This window comes from Malaclemys terrapin, chromosome 1 (genome assembly GCF_027887155.1).
Source record: "Malaclemys terrapin pileata isolate rMalTer1 chromosome 1, rMalTer1.hap1, whole genome shotgun sequence".
NCBI classification, from domain to species: Eukaryota; Metazoa; Chordata; order Testudines; family Emydidae; genus Malaclemys; species Malaclemys terrapin.
The window spans coordinates 270,374,146-270,401,330 of record NC_071505.1 but is presented as its reverse complement, the minus strand read 5'-3'; the positions used below and the strand labels follow the sequence as shown (position 1 = coordinate 270,401,330).

The following is a 27,185-nucleotide window of genomic DNA, read 5'->3' as shown; positions in this document are numbered from 1 at the left end:
GAACAACCCTCATCATAACAAATGTGTAGACGTGAAGAAAGTGGCACTGAGTGACAGACAAGGAAGGGCGAGAAAATTCACACCCGATTTGAGAGTCTCTAATTATCTGTTGCAAATTCAGGCTCCACATCTCTTTGAAGTGGCTTTGCATTTCCAAATCCTGTTTATTTAGGACTGTCCGTGGCTAATTGTTTTGTAACAAAATAAACTTTGAAAACTGTAATTAAGAGACCCCGTGGGAAATGCTGACAGCCAGGGTCAACGTGACAGGATGGAGAGAAAAATACCGACTGAAAATATAAAAATGTGGGGGTCAGGGCCCGGGAGGACAGAGAGCTTTCTCTCATTATCTCTATTATTAAAGTATACACGATATGTGGCTTCATATGATAAACTTGACGTGAAGTTACATAATAGCGATTCTCCCAGTGAAACGTAATTAAAGTCAGGAAGCACGACCTGCAAATAGGGAAATATAATTACTCTGCAAGTACAGGTTGGCTGCAGAGAGGGATAAACTCCACTTTGATCCTTTTTATCCCAGGTATAACATTGCCAGTACCTCGCAGCCGTAGACATTGTTTGAGCCTTTATGACAAGATGTGTAAAAGTTTTTTTTTGAATTGGTCTTTTTAATACTATAATCGGATGGAAAGGTGTTAAAACGTGGTTGGAGTCTCATCCTGCACTGTATTATTCTGATCATGAACATAGCGATGGTGGGGTTTTTTATTATTGATTATGCTATTAACAATAAGATTATATTATAGTGTTTTAAGGGGATCACCTGTCACACACAAGGCCCCACCCGAAGACAGAATGTCGAGGGGTGAGGTGTGTAAGTGACACATGCGACACCCAACCAGAGCCTCCGCTCCTCCAGTAGCCCTATGAGCGCTGGCTGAAGGGGAGGATGGGCTGAGTTTATATTGCTATGACAGCACGCTAGGAGCGGTTACATTCGTTCAGTGAAGACTCCAAGCGGCGGCAGCAGCAGCGACTTGGAGCCTGAAGGAGCAAGGGAGGGAAAGGCTGCAGCTCGCCCGGCTCTTTCTCTCTCTCTGCCACCTACTCAGCGGCAGCAGCACTCCAAGCCAAGGGGCCCCTGCCTGTCTCTCGCTGGGTCTGCCCGCTTGCCACCCAGCGCTGGGCACGCACTGCAGATCTCCAGTGGAAGAAGCACGAAGAGGGGAGATTTTGATGCTAGGAGCCCCCCTCCGCCCCATCTCTGCACACAGCGGGGACAGCACCCCCGCGCCGGGGGCGGGCATGGAACCCTGCGGATGCGCTTTCCAGGGGCTCCGGGAGCTGATACTCGAAGTGGATTTATAGAGCGAAGCTTCCCTTCGCCATCCCTGCACAGCCCGGGCCGGTGGCCGCACGGATTGCACGCGCCGGGGACCAGGGAGCACAACCAGAGACCCAGGGGGATCCTCCTGGCGGAGGCCGGGTCCCTTCTCCCCTTTAATCGCCCCCATCTCCAGTTCTGCTCGGTTTTTATTTTACGCGATCCCCAGGCGCGGTGACCGTGGATGGCGCACTGGATCCAAAGCGGAGTTGGCAGTTTGAGTGGCGTCTTGCAAGCCAGCCGGGAGCTCCCAAAGAGCAGGGCGGACTGAGGCGTTTGCATTGGTGGTGGCGTTGTTACTTCGGAGGTGGTTGGATTCTTATCTCGCCGGAGAATTTCCGACATGCCTGGGGCACAAATGACTCAGTAACGCTGCTTGCAGTTCTCACCAAGTGCTTCGTCGCTCGTCTTGTTGGTTTGTTTCCGGTCAATCTTTCTTGCTGGGGGATACCGAGCGTCCACCCGCCCCCGCTGACCAGGTACGGGGAGTCGCACGGAGGAGTTGGCGAGGTTTTGGCAAGGGACTTGGAGCCGCTTTCGACCATGGCTGTGCGGAGGGGAGACTCCTCCCTTTGGAAGTACTGCTGGGGAGCTTTGATGGTTTTATGCAGAACTGCAATGGCCAGATCGGTAGTTTTAGACCCGATATATTGGAATTCCTCCAACCCCAAGTAAGTTTGCCTCATTCTGCTTCATCCCTCCCCGCTCCCCCTCCCCCCCCATAGGGGTCTGATTTAGTTTTAATGGCACAGCCAGCCAGCGGGGCCGACGTGGGTCTGTGGAGCGTGGAGAGGGCGAGTGGCAGGCACTGCGGTCCCAGGGGGCTGAGCTCCCGGCGGCGCCTGCTCTCACCCCGAGGGCAAGGTGCTGCTGCTGGGGTACTGCTGTGATTAATCGGGCACCACATGCGGAGCACAGTCCGGGCAGGGCACGGGCAGCGGGATCCTTGCACTTTTCCTTACCCACCCTTCTGTGGCTCCCTGTGGGCCGAGGCGATCCCTCGCCCTGCTCTCTCCCTCCCTCTGCTCAGGGCGCTCTCTCCAGGTTAGAAATTCTCCGACGACCCAGTGCACTTCAGGATTAAATATCCCCCTTCCCCCCGAAGACACCGAGGGGGGGATTTGTGCACAGAGTCTGTCTCGCTCTCACCGGGGAGGGTATCACGGTAGCCTTGTCCGGCTTCTGTTTCTCTGCAGGACAAATATAGACACAGCCATGGGGCCAGCTCCTGCCGTGCTTGGTCAGGGGCCGCTCCCAGGGAGAGGCAATGCTTTATGATTTGGAAGTCAGCGGGCGTTTTGCCTGAGCAAGAAGTGCAAGGATCCTATCAGGGCTCTGGGACAGGGGGAGATAATGGGTGACAGAAGAGTAAGGTTCAGAGTAACAGCCGTGTTAGTCTGTATCCGCAAAAAGAAGAACAGGAGTACTTGTGGCACTTTAGAGACTAACAAATTTATTAGAGCATAAGCATAAGTAAAAGAGAGCATAAGTAGTCCACGAAAGCTTATGCTCTAATAAATTTGTTAGTCTCTAAGGTGCCACAAGTACTCCTGTTCTTCTTTTTGCAGAAGAGTAAGGGAGGATCCCTAGAGTGAAGTCTATTGCTATTCCTGGGAGTTTTGCCCTTGACTTTAATGGGGCCAGGATTTCCCCTTTAGACTGCATACTCGATGGGGACAGGGGCCATGGCTTCAGATGAGTTTGCAGTTGCACAGGGCCTAACGCCAAATCTGACTGGGCCCCCTGGGGGCTACTGTAATTGTAAGAATGATTGGGATCCTGCCTGGCTCTATTCTCCCAGCACTGGGAGAGGGCACGACTGAGTATAGAGCCTCTGGGCAGATGAGCCTTTTCATACAGATCCCCAGCAGGGCCAAATCCAGCGGGGCTCATTGTCAACCCTTGTAGCTCCTCACCTCCAGCAAAGCAGGGAGTGCAGGTTGGTCCCACTTCCTTAGAGCAGCGCTGCATTATGCACTATGAGAACTACTGCTCAACTTCTCCATGTGGGGATGCAGGGCCAGATTCAGCCCATTGACTTCAGTGAAGTTGCACTGGCTGACAGCAGGGCTAAATTTGGCCAGTGGACTTGATAACAAGGCACATGCTTGTGAGTAATGTACTGAGTATTGTCCGTCAGAGAGCATTTTCATGTCTCTAGTCAGAGCAGGCAGAAAGTATATGTGTTTCAAGATTTAATTATATAGTCCTATTCTTTGAAAGTCTACTGCTTAGGTGTATTGAGATTGTTACTTTTGGAAATAGGGATGTTATTTGCATAAGAAATCCCCGTGAAGAGAAAGCTAGGCAATGATGCAAAGAGAGTCTTCCTTGCTTTAAAACGTGTATTGTTCCAACCTGTTTTAATTATGCCACTGATGCATATATCTGAAGTTGGCTTTGATAAACTTTGAAACCCATCAAAACTTTTGTGATATGGAAAGATTTTCTATAGCACTGTTTGAACTCCCCTCTCACAGTATTATCAGGAAGGATAGTTTGATAATGAGTTTAGAAAGTTTTATGCTAAAATATTATTTAATGTATAATTTTAATTAAATATGTTTAAAAACAAACCAGACACATAGAAGATCACAAATGTAAATTTCAGCATACTCACTTTGTGTATTAACTGAATTCAGGTTTTCCCATTTAATCCATTTAGTAAATATCTGAAAAAGTGCCCTTAGATGAACAAGACATATTGGGAAGTGCCCAGAGAAGAAGAGTGGAGTATTTCCTGAATCAGGGAACTAACTGTGTATTGGTAGCAAAATGCAGAGTCTGACTGAAATTACACAAGTTTGGATTAGATCTAGGAGCTGAAAATATTTATTAAGAAATCACATCCTGACTTCAGCATTTATCTTCCACTGCTTTTAGAAGATAATTTATTATAGATGTCCCCTGACTTTTTTCAAGAATGGAAAGATTTATGAGTGTGTTAAGGTCCTTTGTAAAGTTTTTACAGGAAAATTAAAAAGGACAACATAGTTTTTCATTAAAATGTGGAAAATGATTATCATGAAGAGAAACATTTCAAATGCAGTTTTTTCTAGTTTTACATGACAAATGATCACATATACTATATGAGATGAAAAGCCAGTTAACAGAGCTAAAGTTTAAACTAGATCTATGGACCTGCATTTATATGATGCTATCTAGTTAAATCCTTTCTCTGACCTAGAAAAGATTAAACGCCAAATCTTTGAATAAGACAAACAAGACACTTTTAAAATGCCATCAGAATTTCTGAAATCACAGATTGGTGGCAAGACCAAGTTGCATTGCCTGCAGTGACTGTGGAGAGAGATTTAGTACAATGGCAGAGGAACCAGAGCACCCACCCTGTGTCCACAGTCCAGTGATCAGTTTGTTCCTATAGAGGTCACTCTTCCAAAACAGAACAGTCTCTGTGCACCAGACCTTCCTCCATGCCATTCTTCCAGTCCTGGTTTACCTTCACTTTTTTTGCTTACACTGACAGCATGCATTAGATATTTTCATTTCATTGATGCCTAAATAACCAAATTTAATCCCTGCTATAGTACGAGGTTCAGTGCAAATAAAAATAAAGTTTCAATTTTGCTAATTCTAAAAGGTATTTGACTTCAAAAAGGTTTGAACATTATTAATGGCAGTTCTAATGATGCTACGTAATTACTTTTTCAACTTAAATTTACACTTAAAAAAATAGGTTCTGCCCATTGATGTAATTGAGTTTTCTTGAGTGATTCATTGAAGTTTAATCACCACAGTGAAGAAGTACACTATTAAAATTAGTCTTTTTCAGTGGCTGGGCCTAGTGATTTATAGGACACTTGGAGGCCTGTAGTTTGAGGAAGCTTACAAATGCATTAGCGATATTGCTGTTGGTGTGATTGCTCCACTTTTCAGGAGCAGGATTTCTTTCTAATTCTTGTCACAATGGTTTGCCTGAAGGGTACTGAATAATTTCTCCTTAGAAAAGGTCGTTCTTTCACGGGATCCAAGCTCAATACTAGGTTGAGAAATTAGAAAATTTCCTCCTGCTGCTGCTGGGAGGATCTGAGGACAGTGCAATATTAAAGATGCTTTCTATGTCTGTAATAAATAATTACCAGCTTTGGTGTTACAGCTAATTTATTTATGGAAGTTGCATGTATATTTCTGTTGAAAGTTTCAGTACATAAATCTTCTGTACAGGGCAGCAATTAAATGCCATGGGAATTTATTAGTCAGTTTAATATAGAGGATGGAATAATAAATGTAGGCTGTTTTGTCTTTAGTTTTAGAGGTCATAATTTTTAGCAGGTGATTGGGACAGAGTGCTCATGGTAGTCCTTTGAACATAAGATCAATGCCCCGTCCCCCATTACAGTTCTCTCTTTAGAGATCCACTTTCATTGCCTTGACTAAATCTTCAAATGTAATTAAAAAAAACAAACACATAGTAAAAGGGAAGGAATAATCTATTGTCTATGACATTACATTTTGGGGGGAAATGATTCAATTAGATGCCATCATAGTGACTGATTTCATGATGGACTTCTCATTTGCAGACTCTCGGACATTAAGCCATGATCTTTAGAATATAAGGACAAATGATTATAAAAACATAACTCCTGTTATTTGACACATTTCAATCAGGGAATATTTTCCCCATGTACCATGTTTCCACCTAGAGAAATGAGATACATAGATTGCGCGTATTACTTCAGTTTTATCTCACAGTGCACAACACTGCCTTTGGACTACATCGCAGAATGTAGTTTTATGGATTTTAGTCAAACATTACAGAGAACCACTTATCAACACAGTGTTTCTGGTGTCTGAGGTTACTGCTGTATGCGGTAGGCCTGTTAACAAAGCATTTTTCTGTCATAACACAATGAAGCCTCTCCATAAAAAGCTGTATTTTTGATACTGATTGTCTTAGGGAAGACAAATGATAGCTAAATAATATCTGTGATAACCTGATATATGTGGAATCTGCCACAATCAGCCTTTGAATAAATACCAATGTGTCAGAGATTGATAAAATAAACTACAATTGATGGCCCTGTTTAAACAGTCTATTCAAGAGCATATAAACCAGTCTGCCTCTCATTGTATCTGAAATTCTTATTTTTGTAGGTAAACAAATGCACATTCACTACTGATTGAATAGCCCCTTGAACTATGCTCTGCAGTTTGCATTTGGGTTAATCTTGTCTGTTTTAATATAGAGAGAAAAAAGGACAAAGCACCAGGGGTGGAATTGTTAGTGCTTTCACATCCACATTCCTCACATTTTGTCAGGATGATAAACTGTAGGTAATGGACAGTCCTTGTTTCACAGGACAACTGAGCCAACCGAAGCACAAAGAGCTTGCTAAAACGATATCTCACAACATGTTTGGTCTCCTCTTTCTAGACAAGAATTTATTTGGGAATCCTGTGCCATGGGACTGCGCTCTTTAACCTTAACAATTACAGCTTCAAGCTGAAGAAACAGGAGCTGAAGGTTAAAATGATTTAAACACATGCTTCTAAATCTTACCCAAAACATAGTTGTTGACACTTGGCATGCTAGTACAGAGAACTCTGAACAGTGTCCTCTGTCTCATTAGATATTTCTGACACCTATGGCCAACTCCTAGCTCAGGTGTATTAGCAACATAAACCTCGAACAAGCCGAAGGCTGAATTTTTGGCTCAGTGATTTTCTACAGCCCTTTGTACACAGGATCAGTTGGAGTATAAATGCTATATTATTTATAGTAATTATCTTAAAGCCTCTTATCTGTAAACCTTACTAAGGAAAAGCACTTTGGTTGGTGTGGTAATTGTCTTTAGATAGGCAGTGACTGAAAGTCAGGCTGAAATCATTACATTTTTCTTTCTTTTTTTTTTTTCAACCTTTTTTCCTCCCGTATTTTATTGTAATGAGCTCACATTGCTTTAGTATGGCACTTAGGGTATATCTCATGCACACAAAACATTCCTGTAATGGGAAATTACTTGAAATACCAAGATAACTACAGGGAGTGTTGGCAAAAATAGGCCGTTCAGGTACCTGCCTAGCAGCCATAATCAACTTTTTTTAGGGATCTAGTCTTAATGTATCATGCAACCTTACTACCCAAAATTGCTTATTGCAAATGAGAAGCAATCTTTCTGAGAAAAATAGTGATTAAAATGTTATTCATGTGTGTCTAATCTTTGCCTTCTCTGGCTCCTGACATAAAGAAACCTGTTTTTCAGGTCATTTATCATACATCTACATAGATTTGCTTATGAGATCACCCTTTGTGCGATGTTGTGGACACTTAAATAGGAGTGTTCAACTGTCTAAAATGTTTTAATTAAAATATGCAGGTCCACAGAACTATAAACTTCTAGCCAAGACTTAAGTCTTTGGGTGATTTTTTTTATTTATTTTTTTAAATTTTGTTATATGAAAAGCAAAGGAAGGGAGGATGGCAAATGGACAGTGTTAGAACAGCTTGGAAAAACTCCTGTGGCTTCATTGTCTCTTTAAAGCCAGAGAATACAAAGACATACGCAATTCAGCCCTTCTCCCATGATGGAAAATGTAAACCGTTGACACGGCTCCCATGTTTAACTTGTTTAATTCTCATTTTAAATTCAGCACTATACCAGCCGTGTGAACTCTGAAGATTTCTTTAGTAATCCATTTTGTAGTTCCGAATCAAAAACAAAGTGAAAAGGTCTGACACAATTTGCTTTTATTTTTAGGCAAATCAACCCCGGTCATAGTTAATAAGGGGATTACAACTCAGACTAGGTCTTTACAGATGTAATGTAAATCAAGGGCAGAGTATAAAGAAACTGATCCCTTTTGATTGAAGTATGGTAAAAAGGCATAGAGAAACTAGCAGCAGTAATCTGATTGTATGGCAATAAAACCACCATTTTCTGTCTTTCAGATAAAAATAATGTGGTAAATCCATGCAGTTCATAAGATGTAAAAGCAGATAAAGGGTGATGCCATGGCAACATATAGATTAGCTTGATGTTAGAAATGACACGTCTCTGAAAAGGGTGTTAGAAACTAAGGGCCTTGCTCCGGGCTGTAAGGTATTATGTGAGAACTGCACAAAACTTGGAGGCCAGGATTAGAAAGTATGAAAGGCCTACTTGTGGCTTGGGATGGTTAAAGCAGTAAAGAAAAGCTGCTCAGTTCTTGCTCATTGGTGGTGTATAATATGGTAAAGGTAGATTTCATTTACTGCTTTTTATTAAGATTTGGACTGATTAGAACTTCAGATCACTGCAATTGTTAGGATGTGGAAGATTTTTCTTTTTAACTCCTGGCCTAGCAGCAGCAGCCATTCTGTAGGATTAGCAGCACTTTGAGTTTGTTTCCTTAATCTATTTGGGCTTCAGGCAGCGACCTGCTGGCAAGGAATAGAGAGCAGAGGGGATAGGTAGGACTGGGGTTATCTGAAAAGAAAACAGAGACCTTTTGATTTCAGCCATCTTTCAGACTGTGGTTTCAATCTCACACTCCATGGGAGAAGCAAAGGTAAACATTCCGCATTGTCCTTTTCCCTTAGCGAGACGATTCTTGTACAATTTTTGTGTTTCCCACCCTGCAAACATATAAAAGAAAAAAAAATCCAGCTTTAATTCAAATTAGCTAATAAAGCTGCTGATAGCCAAGTTGATATGGATTAGGCCAGGTGGTATTTACTCCTGAAAGGCAATCTGAAATCCACAGTTGAATGAGATAGGCCCCCTGCAATTTAAAATCATTGGGCTAAATTCTCTGTTGGCCTAACTCTATTGACTGCAGTGGAGTTAGGACAGCAAAGAATTTGGCTCTTCTTTGTGTTGTCATTTATTTTAAGTGCTCTGTAGCAGTAAAAGTAAGAAAAGATTTTGCTTGTTGCTGCTACACTGGTCCTTCATTGCCTCTTGTCCCAAACAGCCTTGTAAATAGCTTAAGACTTTTGTTTTTGCATTGTGTTTACCATTATAAACATCTGAAAAACAGAAAAAGGCCATAGACCAGCCTGTTAGGTTATTTGTTGTGTTGCAAACTACACGTGCAGTCCAGAAAGGAATGCCTGTTCATTTGTGTGCAAGGGGAAAAAAGCGGGAGTCTAGACACACAAAAAAACCTCTGATACCATAACTATTGTCTCTTTTGATTAAGTGGGCCTTGCGTGAGTTTGAGAAAATGGAACTCAGTGCTGTTTGCTGGCAGTGGCTTGGTCACTTTCTAGGTTTCTACACTCTCTGTGATACAAGGAATTCGGAAAATTGCATTTTAAAATTTGTAGTTTTTGTCCTAGCTGATAGATTTAACAAATTTCTGACAGAAAACCCAAGTCCCAAACCAAAATCGACATGCTGCTGAATATGGTTTAGCAATATTTATATGCATATACATCACCAGATAGAGGGGGATTGAGCAGATTTGTGTAATATATGGAATCTGAAGCACTCAGAACATTTCTTCTATTCCAGTTTAACCTTCAGAAATCTATATAAAAAGATCCATTTCATTTGCTGAAATTCTGCGAAGTATGGGGGCACCCTCCTCCAATTTACAGGCTGGTCACATCCAAGCACCTTGCATTCTGCATTTGACAATGATTGCTAATGGGCCATTCAACTAAAGTATTTGCTTGTTAACAGGGAACAGAGCATGATAAATGTCCAGCAAGCTTGCGGCCTCCTTCAGCTTTTCAAATGCAGACTGGTGCATATTTATGGCAGGCAAATGACAAAAGAGGAAGCTGAATTACTCTGGCCTTATGCTTTCTGTTAGAACAAGGGTTAAAGTGATTAAAGAAATAATGCAAAAACCGATGTCCTTTGTTTGCTAAGCATTATCCAACATTTAGCTTTCGAACCTACCTGTCATGTCACATTTCAGAAACGTACTAGATAATGCTATGTACATTTGGTGAGGCATAGGAAAGAGTAGGTGATCATTTATGTAATGTTTCACACGCAGCAAAAGTCAGGTATGTCTATTTATGTTGTTCCTGTTGAGAATAATCAGCAGGCCCTAATCTCTTAAAATACTCTTCACTTGTATACATTAAATTTAAAGATGTCCTTACAAACATATGAAAGTAGTCCTGCAAAGAAGACCTTGCAGTTGGTGATTGCATTCTCTGATTCCAAAAGAAAATAAATAGTAGGAGAAACTCATAAGAAAGAAAACAAGCCCCATTGCCCTCTGTCCATTTCTCTAAACAAAGTATGAAAACAAAGTGGCAGTATAAAAGCACTATTTAGTTTGCTGTCTCCATTCTCCAGGACATAAATAGGTAGATTTTCAAAATGGAGAGTGTAAGGTATGTGTACAAATTCTGTGAATGGATAGAGGGTTCCCAGCACCATTTAGAATACATGGAACTGAATTCCAGAACCACAGCCCTTGCATATTAATTATGTCTCAGGAAGAGCCTGCTCCATCTCCCACTGAAGTCAATGGCAAAATACCCATTGATTCCAGTCATGCAGGATCAGGCCTCCAAATACTTCACTGTATTCAACGTCTTTAACTAAATCTACGACTGCAAGACTTGATGAGAGAGTCTTGGGCCAAAATTCTCAAAAATGGGCAATTAAAGTTAGGCTTCTATATTTATATTTAAGTGCCTAGATAGGTGATCTGATTTTCAAATTTAGGTATATTCATTTATGAAAATCTTGACCGTGTCCATTTTATTACTTAATTTTCAAGAAGACAGACATGCTTAAGGCCCCAGTCCAGCTCTGAATAAAGTTAAGTGGAAAGACTCCCAGTTACTTCAGTGGGAGTTAGATGGGGTCCTAAGGGAGCAACTTCTGCTATATAGCACCTTCTTCTATATTTTAGGATTTCAAGGTTGTTTTCTTTCAGTTTATCTGAATCCTAGTCCAGGCTTTTATTTTCTAGCAGTGCTGAAAGTTTATAGCTTTATTTGGCATAAGAGAACAGTCCCTTTTTTTTCCTATCAGTCGCGTTATTCATAGGACTCTGCGTTGATGTTGTGATTATATGTATTTTAAATATAAGTGAGAAGCGCAGGACCTCTGTCTTTCTTTTTTTGGCAACCCTGAGGAGCCAACACCCAGTGTTTCATTGCAGTATCAGCAAGATAATTATAATGCAGCTGATTTAAACTTTGATGTAATAGTCTAGGCTTTCTTCTGGTTTTAAACACAGTTCCCCAGCCAAGAATGATTTACGGAGACTGATAGGAGATTGTATTGCTAGGTAAATCATTCCTGGTGCGTGACATATACATATCATTGTAGAATTTTTTAATCTATAGAAATTTCAAAAAGGTGCATGTCTAAAGACTAAATTAACATTTCCAAGATTTTGTTCACCAGGACCAGACCTTTGCACATACTAAAGAATAACCAAAATATACATATTGCAAAACAAAGTGATGGCCTGTGCTATGCAGGGGGCTAGGCTCACAATGACCCCTTTTAGCCTTATAAGCTATCACTTTACGAATTATTTCTTAATGTTTTATTGTGTCTTTGTTAGAAGATTTCTGTTTAATATATTATTAGTTACCCTTTGCAAAGAGCAGTGCGGCAAGATTGGCAATGGGTAGTGGCTAGATTAAGGGAAAGTATGTGTTAAAGCTAATGAGAAAGTATGACTTTAAAAAAAAAAAAAGTCAATTCACAATTGAATGCCATATTATTTTGGATTTGGGAATTCTGCCAGATTCCAGCTTGTCAGAGCTGAGAAGACTCAAATCAAGTCCAGGCCTATTTTTACAGCAGACTGGAACCCTGGCTTCTTGCCTGTGGGTCATTCAGTAAGACCCATCTGGCTTTTGATGTTCTGCAAGTTTGAAGCAGGTTGCTTAAGGAACCTATGCAGTGAATACTGCTGAATCCATACATAGCTGCAGTTTTGACTCTTGAGTGGTGCATCATTTTGCATTTCCATTTTCACTGGTGCTTGCAATCTGTTTTCTTATTGCCTGAACAGCAGTTAGTTTCTATACCTGACTGGATAAAAGTGCAAATTTGAAGTTAGGAACATCTTGATTCCTTTTGGGGCTCGACAGTTACATTGCATTCACTGTCCACACTTCAGTTGTTTTCTTTATGTTTAATTAATTTCAGTTTAGTTCAGGAGCAGCCTGCTTTAATCACTGTGCAATGTTTAACCTTTGGGGGTTTTTCAAGGTAATTCCAGACTGCAGGTTAGTTGAGCAGGGAAAATCATGTTGGCAGCCAAGATTGCTAGGCATGTTTGTAAAGACATGAATTTTGGGGGGAATCTGTATCTCTGTGAATTTACAGAAGTCAATCTGATTCCAGAGATTTTTCATGAAAGATAAAGGCCAAATCCTGCACAACTTACTCACATTGAGTTAAGTGGGTCTGTGTGCAAGGGTAGTGCAAGCAGGATTTGTCCCTAAGTATGTATGCTCTGAGAGACCCTGATTCAGAAAAGCGTCCCTCTTCAACAGAGTTCTTAAGCACGTGTTTAAGATTTAAGGATTTAGGCATGTGCTTATGTGCTTTCATGAATTCAAACTAGAACAGGGATCGGCAAGCTTTGGCATGGTGCTCGTCAGGGTAAGCACCCTGGCGGGCCGGGCCGTTTGTTTACCTGCCACGTCCACAGGTTTGGCCGATCGCGGCTCCCACTGGCCGCGGTTCGCCGCTCCAGGTCGGGAAGCGGTGGCCAGCACATCCCTCGGCCCACACCGCTTCCCACCCTGGCGAGCTGCGTGCCAAAGGTTGCCGATCCCTGAACTAGAGTGAGAAGGCTTTTGATAATAAAAAATATAAATTTCTTCTTAGAATTTAGCTTTGTAAAATCCTTTATATTCAAGATGGCCTGAATCAATCCCCAAGGCCTTCTATGCACTCTGGAATAGTCCCAATTCACCTATTGGTGGCAAGTAATTGATGTAGCTCAGGGGTCCCCAAATTGTGGGGTGCGCCCCCCTAGAGGGGCATAGAGGAACATTCACGGGGGAGCATATTCGGGACCAGGGCCAGCCCCCAAGGAGGGCAGTGCAGGAGTGCCACCCAGCCCTGCTCTGCCCCAGCTTCACTCAGGCTCTGCTTCAGTTGCAGGTCGGCTGCTGGCCGCAGATCCGCTCCCGGCTGCGTCCCCGGCCTCGGCTCCTGGCCCCAGCCTCAACTGCGGACGCCAGCCCCGACTCCGCTCCCGGCCACAGCTCCACTCCAGCTCCACTCCTGGCTGTGGCTCCCAGCTGTGGTTCGGGTGCGGGGCGGATGAGGGTGCAGACAGGTTCAATTATGAGTAAGGGGAGAGGCATGATGGAAAAAGTTTGGCTACCAGTGCAGACCCCTAATAGGTAAGGACAAGTTGAGGGGTACATAGGATGACTAGACATCCCAATATTATTGGGACCATCTCAATATTAGGGGCTTTGTCTTATATATGCAACTATACACCCTTCCCATCCCTCGAAAAAAAAGTGTCCCGGTTTTTCACATGCTATCTGGTCACCCTAGGAGTACATCAGTTTTGCTAATCAAGTTCTAACCTTACATGAATAGCTCAGTTGACGCAAACCTTTGCATGTTATTGCCTCCTGTTAGGAGTACGGCCAGTGCCTTTACTCTGATTGCTGGCCACCAGTGCTGAATCCAGGCTATTCCAGAGCAAAGTCAACATCTTAGATCTGAGACATAATTCAAGCTGGGATTCTTGCTCACAGCTCGAGCCTAGCTCTAAAATGGGCTGAGTCTGAAAGTTGGATCTGAATTTTGGGAAAGTTTTGATTTAAATCTGGATTTCAGATCCCCAAGTTCAGGACTGATTGAATCTGTGGTTTACAAAGAGATGTAGTTCTGATTTAGACCCCAAGTTTGTATCTCGAGTTTTGTTTTGGGTCTATCTCTACTTTAAGTGAAACGTCCTTGTGTTACTCCTGTACTTGAGGCTTTTTTTTTTTTTGCATGTGAAAAGAAGAGCAAGTAAGATAAAACAAAAAGGTTAAATGACATTTGGGGATGGGTTTTCTGAAAATATTCACATAGAAATTCTAGATTGTAACATGCCAATGTTTGTTTATTCCATCCTATAATGTGACAAACTGCTGGTATGACATATCCCAGACTGAAATGGCATGAGATAGGAACCTGTTCCAACTCTACAGTTTCCTTATGCAGACAAATAGTATGGAATAATTTATTTTAGAACAACTCTGAACCAGCTGAAAATACTATCTGAATGTATTTAATAAGCGATAGTCAGTGATTATTAATGTCTCACTAAATAACAAGGCAGTCCCCACCCTTTTTTATAGACTGCTGCTGGGAGCATTGCTTGGACAAGACTGTACAGGTGCAAACAAATTATACTTAAGAGAAAGGAGACTGAAAACTTTATTTCACCTCCTTGCATTGTGGCTGACACCAAATTTGGTTCTGTAACAGTAACAGAGTAGAACACAGAATAGCACAGCAATAGAACATCTGTTTTTATTGTCTCTTTACCAGCCTTAGTTTGTGATTTATAGTGTCCTTTAAAAGCCAGTTCTTTGGCAAATGCCAGCTGGGCTCTGTTAGCTTACTAAGATCAGAGACTTTAGTGATTTCTGTCAGAAATACACATGGTTTGATTTGACTTTCTTTTTCATACACTACACACAGCTCTGCATCTTTTCAAGGAAATGCTATGCTTCTCATTTTCGTCTCAGTATTTTTGAGCACTTCAAGTGAAGCACCAGGATTGTGTTACACTGAATTCATGGCCTGGATTTTAAACAAACAAACAAATAAATAAGTAAATAAATAAATTGATTACCTTTTCTGGGAGAGCAAAGACTAGTTTAATGTTCCCAGCATCATATTTTAAACAAAAACTCTTTAATTAAGTCAACATCAGGCTCTTCCTGTATTTTGTGGCTAGCAAATGGAGAAAAAAACACGAGCATTAATATCAAAGGGAATTGGTTTTCATTACAGTAGAGGTTCAGTTGTGGGTGCTGTAGGCAGTGAAATTTAATATTACTGTGACTTGTATAGTAATTGTAGGATGACAGAGGGAAATGGATTAAGTTTAAATATAAGTGTACACAACAGCACATGGACTTTGTCAAATGAAAGCCAAGGTTACTGGGACAGGGAGAGCCCCCTCTGGCTCTGTCATCATGAATTAGTATTTTGTAAATAACTAGCCACTAGACTATAGATTTATTACCTTTTGCACTATATGTATACACAGACACACACAAGAATGCTGCAACTACTGTAGCTGCAGTGCAGAGTTGCAGAACGGGTTTGTGGCCCTTGGGCTTGCAGGGCATTTGAATGTCTAGAGGCTTCTTGTCTTCACCTTTCATGAAAATATTTTGCCTGCCAGTTTGTGAAGTTCTGGTTTGAAACACACACCTATACTTTTAGCACAGGGATTGCTAACGCATTAATGGCTCCCACACTGGATGACCCTTTGTCACTCTTTTCTTTCCAATGAATAAACCAGGTTCAAGTTGCAGATGATCTTTGGTTTAGAAAAGTATGAAAGAAGGGCCACCTGCGATAACAAACGATCACCCCAAGCTCACACATGCAAGCAGATTAAAGTAGAAAATGCCCATTCAAGCCTCCAATTACTGATCGGTTCCTGGCAGACTGAAGGCCATGAAGGATCAACACCTCACTTGTTTGCATTTTAGGTAATTGCAAGATGCTCCAAAAGCAGTGTGTGATAACGTAATCCTATATAAACCTAGTGCCCTATTGTTGTACTCCATTATCACACAGGGTTTCACATAAGTAAGTTCATGCTGAAACCTGTTCTAATGTTAAAGTGCAAAAGGGGGCAGTAAAGTGCTATCCAAAAAATGTTGATTTTTTTAAGGGTATTTTTTCATGGTAGAGGTGGCATTTCTCTCTAGGCTTCTGATCTTCTGTCTTTAAAATAACCAGTATTTATGAATATTTTCTGCATGTAGAGACTTAAAAAATCGTGGAAGGCATTTAACATTAAGCATTGTGGCAGTAAATGTTATACGTGTGTCTTTCTGTACTCTGTCCTTTAACCTCAGCATGAAACATGCTGCCCATTTGGAACGATTGAGTCAGAAATCCTTCCTCAAGTGTATTTAGAACATAACTACATAAAGCACTTCTGAAAGAAGTCTAACATCTAGGGCTCATTTTGTGCATTACCAGAAGTGCATCTGTGTAAAAAACAAAACAAAAAGAACTCTGAGGCTTGGGATTCCTGGTTGAAGTACTAAAGTGTGTAGTGGTGTCATGGGTCAAGAGTTGGGCTCTCATCCAGAGCCGCATGCATCATTTATCAAGAGGTAACTAGAAGAGCAACTAATTACAATGCACCTACTGAGTGTTTTCTCTTCAGAAATTCCACAGAATAACCCATTTATACAGACCGGCTTCCACTCTCCACTGCAGCCATTTGTGATTTTTTTTTTTAAACCTTTTCTGCTGAAGTGTGTGTGTGTATGTGTGTGTTACCAAACTGATAATCTAATACCATTTTAAAATAAAATATTGGTAATATAATCAAACACAGGTTTAAAATAGAATATTGGTAATATTCATATAACATTCTTCAGTTTGGAGACCAAGCCTACAACACATTAGCTTCTCTTTTGTGGTAACCAGAATTGATTTAGTAAATGGATCTGAATTCTCTAGTGCTTCATATTCTTATGCCACTGCAGTAATTGCTTTCTGCACAATAATACAAAAAAAGCTAATTGCTATTAATAGTACTTTATGTGGAGGTCACGTAAGAAAGCTGAATATAAAAGCTGTAGTTTTGAACAGAAGCCTCGCCAGGGTAAGCACCCTAGCGGGCCGGGCCAATTTATTTACCTGCTGACGTGGCAGGTTCGGCTGATCACGGCCCCCACTGGCCGCGGTTCGTCATCTCGGGCCAATGGGGGTGGCGGGAAGCCGCGGCCAGCACATCCCTCGCCCGCGCCGCTTCCCGCCGCCCCCATTGGCCCGGGACGGCGAACCGCGGTGAGTGGGGGCCGCAATCGGTCGAACCTGCCGCGTCAGCAGGTAAATAAACTGGCCTGGCCCGCTAGGGTGCTTACCCTGGCGAGCCGCGTGCCAAACGTTGCCGACCCCTGGGCTAGATCCTACACATTTTCATAATCTCAGGCCTTACTACCTGGTTTGCATTCTGGTGCGAAAAAAGCCAGACTTTACTCCCCATACTGATATAAAAAAAGCCAGATAGGCATTTGCTGTGGGAGTGTTTTGCTTTTCAGGCAGGAGGAAGTGCAGTTTTCCCCATCTGTGTGGTATACTTTGCACCAATCTCTCAGCCCAGATTTATGTCTGGTAGTGAGGGGTGTAAAGCATGAGCCTGTCTAAATTTTCAGGAGGTTGGTGGAAATGTTTTAGTGTTTTTCCTAATTGACAGTCAAACAGGGAGGGAAAAGGAGGTTCCCCAGCAAAGTAAAATCTTGCCTTTTATGCAGTGTGGTTGAAATTCACCCCCATGGTTGAGCACGCACGGAAGACATGATGTATGCCAAAAATCTTGTGGTAGCCCTTTATGAAGGGTTGAAGGCAGAGTAGCCATTCATCAGGGCTTCTGCACTCCATGTCCCGGGGAGGCTAATTTTGAATAGACCAGTATAGAGAGAAATGCTGGGGAAGAAGCTGCTGACTACTCAGTTACATGGCTACAGTTGCTGGGCTTCGTGGGTTGGAGATGCAGGGATCAGTGGCCACTATTTCAGCCCAGGGCTTGAGGTGGCAGCTGTAGAAGGCCTGGGCTACACTACATTGCATCATGCATTGTTCCCATTGAATGAGAGCTAATTTTTAAGCTGAAGTCATAGCCTTTGAAAATCAGATCTTCTCATGAGAAGATAAAGTATCTAATTTAATGGTATCTCCAGGAGAGCAGATTCAGCGCTGGGTTGTGGCTGTCCCCTTGCATGTACACAAAGGATGGGGCAGGGGGTGGGTGACTTTCCCCTCCCAGGAGCTGGTCACAATTGGAGGCTTTGTGTTCCTTCAAGCGCAAGACTGTACCCGACTTGTGGCCCCCTAGAGGTGCTTCTATAAGGGGTTCAGAAGAAATGTGACCATGCTTATTTCCTCTCCCCCCCCCCCCCCCCCCCCGGCAATGGCCTCTCGAGCTGGCTGGCCACATAAGCAAGAACATGCTGCACCTTCCTAAAGGGTGGCTTAGGGGCTTCAGTCCTCGAGAGCTACAGTTATGTCTCCCAATGTCACTCAGGGCTGAGTAGCTGGGGCTGTATGACTTCACAATGTCCCTTCTTCAGGGCTGTGCTATAACAGCACTATCTGACAATCAATGCACAGTTCTATAGCTCTGTGCAAAGCAAATATTATTTTGTTCAAAAATCTGTATACCTTGGGGCACGTGCATAAAAGTACTTCACTAGTTTTTTCTGTTTTTTATTTTTCTTTTTTTCTCTAGCATTTGGTAAAGTATGAGCATTGGCCTGCTAAACCCAGGGTTGTGAGTTCAATCCTTGAGGGGGCCATTTAGGGATCTGGGCCAAAAATCTGTCTGGGGAGTGGTTCTGCTTTGAGCAGAGGGTTGGACTAGATGACCTGCTGAGGTCCCTTCCAACCCTGATATTCTATGATTACCAAAAACTGCTAATTGGAACAGCTGAAACTGAACTCTCCCATCCACCTACAATTTAGACTAAATCTAACATCACAGAGTCATTGTGGAAAGGTTGTCAGGCTTTTAGCAGTACGTATATGACACCCCCTCTCTCCAGATTACCCTGATCTTGCATCACTGGGGTCAATGGAAGTTCTGCGACTGACTTCAGTGGGAATAGGATCTGGTCCTTTATAAAGTAGTATGACATGTCTGGGGTTGTGACGACTTCTATTACACTAACTGGTGGCAATGCTGCTATTTTGTGCCCAGAATGGAGACTGAGGACTTGTCTACATGAACATTTAGTTCACGGCCAGCTGGGGGGGTATATCTGCCCAGCACTAGCCTGCTGCATGCTGAGTCTCTGTGTGGACACGCACTAGAAGTTCCTCAATGCACTTGGATCTACTTTTGTTTCAAAGTGGAGTAGATTTACACCCCAGCTTGCTGCGAACTAAATGTTTGTGTAGACAAGCCCTTGTGGGTTGAACCCCTGACATACTCCTTTTTCAACACACTGCCTGTACTTCCTCCTGTCTAGGCAGAAGCAGGGTGGAGTGCATTGGATATAGGAAGGGGTGAGCAGGCACTGCACAATTCAATAATAGAGTATGGAGAATAGTGACTATTTCAATGGATACTATTTTGAAGCTTTTGTATTCAAATGGCTTGCCAAAGGGAATAAGTAGAATGTTTCCAAGCCTAAAACGTACCTTTGTCGAGGGTTTTTTTTTTTCCCCATTATTTTTTCCTTCATGAAAGGGAATGTCAAAGAGCCCCAGTTTTAGAAACTTGCATTGTGATATTTTGTAGTTTTGTTAATTTGACTTTCAATGATCTTAAGTGATAACTGAATTTATTTTTTGTTATTAAATCTCTTTTTGGGCCTGATCCTGCAATCCTTTATTAATGCAAATAATCCTTCCTCACATGAGTAGTCCCATTAAAGTAAGAGAGAGTTCTTGCATGATCAAAGATTACTTGTGTGAGTAAGGGCAGGTCTACACTACCCGCCTGAATCGGTGGGTAGAAATCGATCTCTTGGGGATCGAATTATCGCGTCTCGTCGGGACGCGACAATCGATCCCCGAATCGACGCTTCTACTCCACCAGCGGAGGTAGGAGTAAGCGCTGTCGACGGGGGAGCCGCGGAGGTTGATTTACCGCCGTCCTCACAGCGGGGTAAGTCGGCTCTGATACATCGAATTCAGCTATGCTATTCACGTAGCTGAATTTGTGTATCTTAAATCGACACCCCCCCCCCCCCCGTAGTGAGGACGTAGCCTAAGAGTTTGGTGGATTAGATGCTAGATGAGAAGTTGACTTTTTTTAAACAAGTGCATCATTTAAAATTTGGTGTTACACCTTGTTATGTGCTTCTGATAGCCTAATAATATAACACTGGCAAGGAAAATAGATTCCAAACCATGTTTAAGTCAATTGAAATGAAATGAAATGGAATACATTCATTTAAATTTTCAAAGTTTACTCTGCTAATTTGTGTGTTAAATTGATTCAATCATCACATTATATTTTTGGTGTCAATCTCACAGTCAGAGGTAATTTTTCTCTCAGAGGACCTGTGCAAGACTAGTGGCTTTAAAAAAAAAAATCCATAAGAGTTTTGAAAGATAAGCTTCACCTTCATCTTTTTTTGATGCACTTCATTTTGATATTTTTACCACATCAGCTGCTGGGGAGCTAAGTACATGCCAGATCTGACCCTGCTCCCATTGAGCTCAGTGGCAATTTAATCTTCAGTGGGATCAGGCCCATAAAGTTACTGCTTCTGAAAATGCATAGATACAATTCCTAATAAGGTATGCAGTACCTCCAAATTATAGTCGTAACCTGAAATGGAATAAGAAGGTGATTGATATAAAACGTTGTATTTCTGTATCGAACAGAAAACTCATTCACTTACAACTGGTTTCCAGTCATTTGGGGTTTGATATGCAAAATGGGGTTTGGACATATGGGGTTTGATATGCAAAATACTAATTTTGTCATTGTTTTAAAAGCAAGATAATGAATATATATATTATTTAATGGCCATTGTTTCCTTTTGTTTTTGTTTTTAAATAAGGAGATATACTTGGCACAATAGTCTTTAGTCTGCTGCACTTTGTACTTTTACAAGCAACATGGCCACATCTAACATATTAGGCTATTAGTATTCATGACATTTCCTTAATGAAACTTTTCAATGAGTAACTTTATAGTCAGATTGGTAGTTAAACTTCATAAAGTTAAGTAGCTGGGATTCTTTAACAGAAGGTTTCATATTTCATTTTTAAGAAACAACTTGATTGTTCTCATTTTTAGAGTTATTTTTGTCATGTTAATTTAAGACTAAATGTTGATACCAATTATTTCAGATAAGATATTAGAGCATGTAAATTTGGCACTCTTTCCCTAGTTATATACTTGAAGTTAATAGGTACTAACATGCTTTTTATAATTGCATTCATTTAAACATTATTGGGAAATTTCTAAAGCTGAGAATACATACAGTTTCCCAGATTGGGAAAAGCACAGCAGCACATATTTTTGGTGTCAGGATTAATTAATGTAGTCTAAGAATTTGTCTCCCTTGACTATTTTACAGTTTCAGAAGAGTATGTAGTAAGGATAGCACATATTCTCAATGAAAAGTTCCACTTACAGATGTACTCCTAATTTTGGTAGAGTCTAATATCAGGAAGTAGGGTAGGTTTGACAGGTTACTCTTATGGAAAAGTCCCATATAATTTAATAGGGGTGAATGTAATAGGTTTTTCTAAAATTTAATTACATTCTTAAGAAATTGTTCTTAAAACTCTATCGAATTTAATAGAGAATGAGATCCTTTCTATATAATTCTTAAATTTAAATTCTATAGTACTTTGACCAGGATAGTATATTAATGCCAGGAAATGGTTGGGGCTTACCGTAGAAGCACAAAGTGTAGTGTAGAAAATTACGGTAATATTAATGGGAGTGGAGGGTCAGACCTTGTTCGTTCCAGTTCTCTTCCCTGCCCAGCCCCCCAACTCATTTTTTTGTTTTTGGAGCATATGAATATTTGGTCTACAATTTTTAAAGAAAATGTCTTTTGAGAATGTTTTCTGGGAAAATTGAATGTGCTATTTGTCATGTTACTGTTTATTAGGCCAAGATGAGTGAATAGTTTAAATAATGGATGGGACTTGTGTTCATGGGATTTTGAACAGCGTCAACAAATATTGGACCCTAAGTGAAAATGCACTGTTAGTATGAACATGCCTACAGAGAGAGAAAGTACATTAATTTCAGTGCACAGCTTTCATTATACCTAAAATATTTTCTGCATACTTTCCCAGAGCAATTGTGATGACAAATTTCTGTGGGCCAGATATTTGATCACATAGCAGCCTCCTTTTGCCTCTTCATAAAGGAGCCATAAACCAGCAGATCCTTCCTCCGAGGATTGCGTTGGAATGGGAGACTTCTTTGTTGGTAATGGACTGCTGGCATAAGGGACATTCCTGGGCAAAAAGGAGTATCTCTGTGGCCAGGCAAACTCTGGCTGTTGGAACGATCCCTTGGGACCTTAGACAGCTACCAAGTGCAAATTAGAACATCCCTGTAGCTGCCATCCAATTCCTGGCACTGGGGAGGGATGAAGGTAGATTAAATTAACCTTTGTCCCTCAGGGTACATCTACACTACAGGGGGGAGTCGATTTAAGATACGCAAATTCAGCTACGTGAATAGCGTAGCTGAATTCGACGTATCGCAGCCGACTTACCCCGCTGTGAGGACGGCGGCAAAATCGACTTCTGCGGCTTTCTGTCGGCGGCGCTTACTCCCACCTCCGCTGGTGGAGTAAGTGCGCCGATTTGGGGATCGATTGTCGCGTCCCAACGGGACGCGATAAATCGATCCCCGAGAGGTCGATTTCTACCCGCCGATTCAGGCGGGTAGTGTAGACCTAGCCTCAGTCTCCTCCGGTCTTGCACTCCGGCCTAAAACTCCCATTCTTGAAAATATGCTGCATGCCTATTGATTTCAATGGAAGCAGATCTGTTCCTCATTTTGCATGTGTGTGTGTGTCTGTTTACCCATTAGTATTTGTTTGTTCTTTTATACCTCCTTGATAGATTAACAGAAATAACCTGTTTGAATTCACCAGCAATGGAAATCTGCACTGAAAGCAGGCAGCTGGAGGGCAGCATTTTAGACTATGGGGTTTGCATTTAGCCTTTAAGCCTCATACTGTGTATCTTTGCTGTAGAAGTTGCCCCAACCGTTTCAGACATAATTAATGTATCCTTGCTGTGAGACTCAGTCCAGAGTGTAATCTTTAGTGTAACACATGCCACTGGCACCATTGCTTTGGCATCGTTCGTGGGATTCAGAAGACTTTTTGATCCTCCGTATTAGTTACACTTCTATTTGACACAAGCTTTTAATTAGTTGAAGACACCTTCTCATGCACACCTTTCAAAACACTTCCAGCGTACTTGGATGGATTTTGGATGTGTGAATGTCTTAACACTGCAGTCAGCCTGCTGCTACCTTAGTTGGCTTCAAACACTGAATTTTTTGTTAGGACTGTAGGTTGAGAGCAACTTATTGACTTTATTATGCAGCCCTTCAACGATTTCAACAGAGAGGTGTTTGGCTCACTACGCTTAAAACTTGTAAACAGTAGATGCAATGATATAAATATTACAAGCTATTTTCAGCCCTGCTGAAGTTTTGTTAACTTACGCCAAAGCTGAATGTAGTCCTCCATTTGCAATGTAAAGGTTTAGTCCAAGATTTTTTTTAAAATGGGGTCTTAGATTTCTGCTCCTAATTCCATATGTAGACACCTAGGTTAGTGGCCTTACTCAGCACTTTTGAAAATCAGTTTATTTATTTAGGAATCTAAATGAAAAAAATATAGGGGGATATCTACACTGTAACTCTTCCGCTCCTCTCCCCACAGCAGTGAGTCTCAGACCCTGGATCAACTGACTTGGGCTTGCAGGGTTCATGATGTGGGGCTAAAAATAGCAGTGTAGACATTCCTACTCTGGTTGGAGCCTGGCCTCTGAAACCTGATGCGGTGAGAGGGTCTCAGAATCCAGGCTGCAGCCCGAGCAGGAACATTTACACTAATATTTTTAGCCCAATAGCATGAATCCCGAGCCCAAGTCAGTTGACCCGGTATCTGAGCCTCGCAGCCTCAGGGAGTTTTTGCAGTGTAGTTTTTGTAGTGGTTCTCAAACTATGAGTTGGAACCCCAAAGTGGGTTGTGACTCCATTTTAAAGGGGTCACCAGAGCCAGCATTAGACTTGCTGGGACCTGGGCCTGAAGCTGAAGCTCGAGCTCCACCCCACCCAGAGCAGCAAGGCTTGGGCTTGATTCTCCCTCCTCCCTCATGTAGTAATTTTGTTGTCAGAAGGCGGTCGTGGTGCAATGAAGTTTGAGAGCCTAATTTTAGTCTCATACTTTGGCAAATCTCAGCCTTACTCGTATGCTATTGTATAATAATTGTTCCCAGTTATGGGTCACTACATTTCTGTGATGGCACATAGATGAATCAGGTGAAGCTCTTGATCTTTACAGTCTCCGCCCATATTTATAAGTTACTATCACAAGGAAAGTAAATTGCAAGAACTCTGCTCATGAAAAGGTCACAGCCAAAGCCACAAACTGTGGAGAAGGTTTCAACTCAATCAGGCTCCTAGCACCACCTTTCATTTTCAGGCCCCCTTTTCCCCCTCCCTTTAGTTCATTAGTGTTAAATGCTAGAAGTCTGAAAATTGGAGTGGAAGTAGCGTTGTCAGGTTCAATTTTCAGAATGTGCCGAGTTCAGACACATAGCCAGAATATTCCGTCTGCTGTAATGTCTAACTAGTGCATCAGTTAAAGCTCTTGTAAAATATGTCAGCAGCCCCCTCATCAGCTCCCCTCTTCCCCCCCCCACTCCCAGCGCCTCCCTCCCACCGGCAGCCCTCCCCACACCTCCCGATCAGCTGTTTTTGGCATGCAGGAGGCTCGGGGTGGGGGGGGGAGGAGCGAGGGCACAGCAGGCTCAGGGGAGTGCGTGGGAAGCGGTGGAGTGGGGGTAGAGACTGTGGCAGAGCCAGGGGTTGAGCAGGGAGCACCCCCCAGCACATTGGAAAGTTAACGCCTATAGCTTCAGCCCTGGAGTCAGTGCCTATACAAGGAGCCGCATATTAACTTCTGAAGAGCTGCTCGTGGCTCCGGAGCCACAGGTTGGCCACCCTTCGTAAAATGTGACTATTCTGTCCTTTACCCTTTATATTCTGATTCCTGGCTTTTAAGTGGCTTTTAAAGCTTTTTAACCTTTTATTTCCCTGTCCATTTTTCTATTCTTTTGCATTTATTTATTTCCTTAAAAAACCCCAAACAAGAACAACAACCGAAAGCATGTTTCCCACTATATGTCTGTTTCTAATTGAAAACAGTTCTCCCATACTGACTTTGGGCCCTAGCCTGCATTCCTTTTGCACTCCAAACTTCCATTCACTTCACTCATTCCTATTGACCCGTTGCCCCCCAAATTTAGATCAGCTTCAAAAGGTCCTTTTTGTTATTTTTCAGAAAGGCTTCTAAATGATATTGTCAAGATTGATGGTAAGCAGGTACATGTTTTAACCCAATTAATGCAAAATTTATGTCCATGTTACATGCAAATGTAAGCTGGTTTCTTAAAAGAAAGGGCCCAGTTCTGCAAACGCTTCTGCGAATTGCATGAAGTATTTCCATCATCTGCAATGGAAATACAGGAGTAAATGTTTGCAGGCCTGGGACCAAACATCCGCTGGCCTTTGTCCTGGCACACAGTGGTGAGGAGCCCAAGTAATCTTCCCTCTGCCCCAGGATTGTGGCCAGCCCCTCTGCTGGTATATGGGAAAGAAGTACAGTAAATTCTTCTCCTGGCCCAACACTCCTTATGCTCCTGTGCAGGTTTGGCCACTCTCTGCTACTCTGCTTGTGCCCCTGTAGGTGCTGGCCTCTCCAAAGGCGACAGGGAGAAGAAAGCAAGGGGTGGGGCTTCTCCATTCTGGCCATCTCTGCCATGGAGAGAGCATATGCAGCCCCTTTTGGGGATGCAGCACTGGATGCATTCCTCTTGCATGCCTATGAGCTCTGGGAGGCAGTGCAGCTTCACGCTGGCCCCAGTGTAGGCCTGTGCCCAATAGGCATGGCCGAGCCCAATATTTGTAACACAGAAATTAAATAGCACGAGTGAGAGGGACCCAGTGAATTATAGCAACATGCACTTTTCTTGCCATAACACTGTCTTGTTTTTTTTAATGCATTTGTAATTACAATTGCCTTTCTCCTGCTACCTGCTGCTTCACAACAAATATAATTCTTCCAAAGGCTTTGTGAGTGAAATAATCCCATTCATTAGTACAAATCATAAATCCTAAACTCACGTTGTGCAGGACCAAGCAATCGCAATTTACAGACCAGAAACTGGGGGCGCCTCATTGCTGTTTTTGAGTTAGTGACTTCTGATCTATTAATAATGCTATAGCTGGTGGGCTCCTTTAGTTACGTAAAGGATGGGGGTACTTTAGACTTACAGCTTTGTTCTCCATCTCTGATGTTTTAATGAGCCTGCAGGATGACTGCCTACGAATGAGCTGGGTTTTCTAAGTGTGTTGTTTAGTGTTAGCACTTGAAGAAAGATGTTCATTAGGAAGCCATTGTTTCAGTTTTTCGGAGCAGTTCTCCATTAAGGAAGATCTTTGCAGCAATATGGCTGGCAGGTAGGAGAAAACAGGAAGAGAGAGGCTTTTAGCTGTAGGCATTAGGGGATATTGTATCAGTAGCTCCAGCTCTAAAGACTTGCTTCGAGGCATTAATTGGACCAAATACATCTTAAGAAAAAAGATTAGCAGAAAGTGCAATGGCTTTTGTCCTTGCAAGAATAGGGCTTTTTGTTTTGTGGCTGAATCAATATTGCAATTAATTATTTTTAGTTTTCCTTTATGGGTTTGTAAAACATTTATTTTAAAGCACAATTTAAAATAAGTCCTGTTGTTTGATCGATGAGTGACTAATTATGATAAGTAACTCAACATGTTCTTGATGAAGCTTGCCTGTTAATTAACTCTAACAGCAAATATATAATAGCGGGATGGAAACAAAATGCTTGCACACTTGTGATTCGCTAAGAATTATGAAATCTGTGTCAGAGTTTCCAAAGGACTGCTAGAGAAATAGTGGAGGTTTGGATTGCAATACAAGAAATAAAGCCTTTTTGAAGTTACA

General features: G+C 42.1%; 1 protein-coding gene across 1 annotated transcript in view; it reads left to right on the top strand.

The window, feature by feature from the left end:
• The first annotated feature begins 976 nt into the window (after positions 1–976).
• EFNB2 (ephrin B2) overlaps positions 977–27,185 on the top strand; it is a 55,014-nt gene continuing 28,805 nt past the window's right edge. The window contains exon 1 of the mRNA XM_054013015.1: positions 977–2,019. Coding sequence (XP_053868990.1) covers positions 1,892–2,019 — 128 coding nt within the window. The 5' untranslated portion in view covers positions 977–1,891. The remainder of the gene's footprint in view (positions 2,020–27,185) is intronic.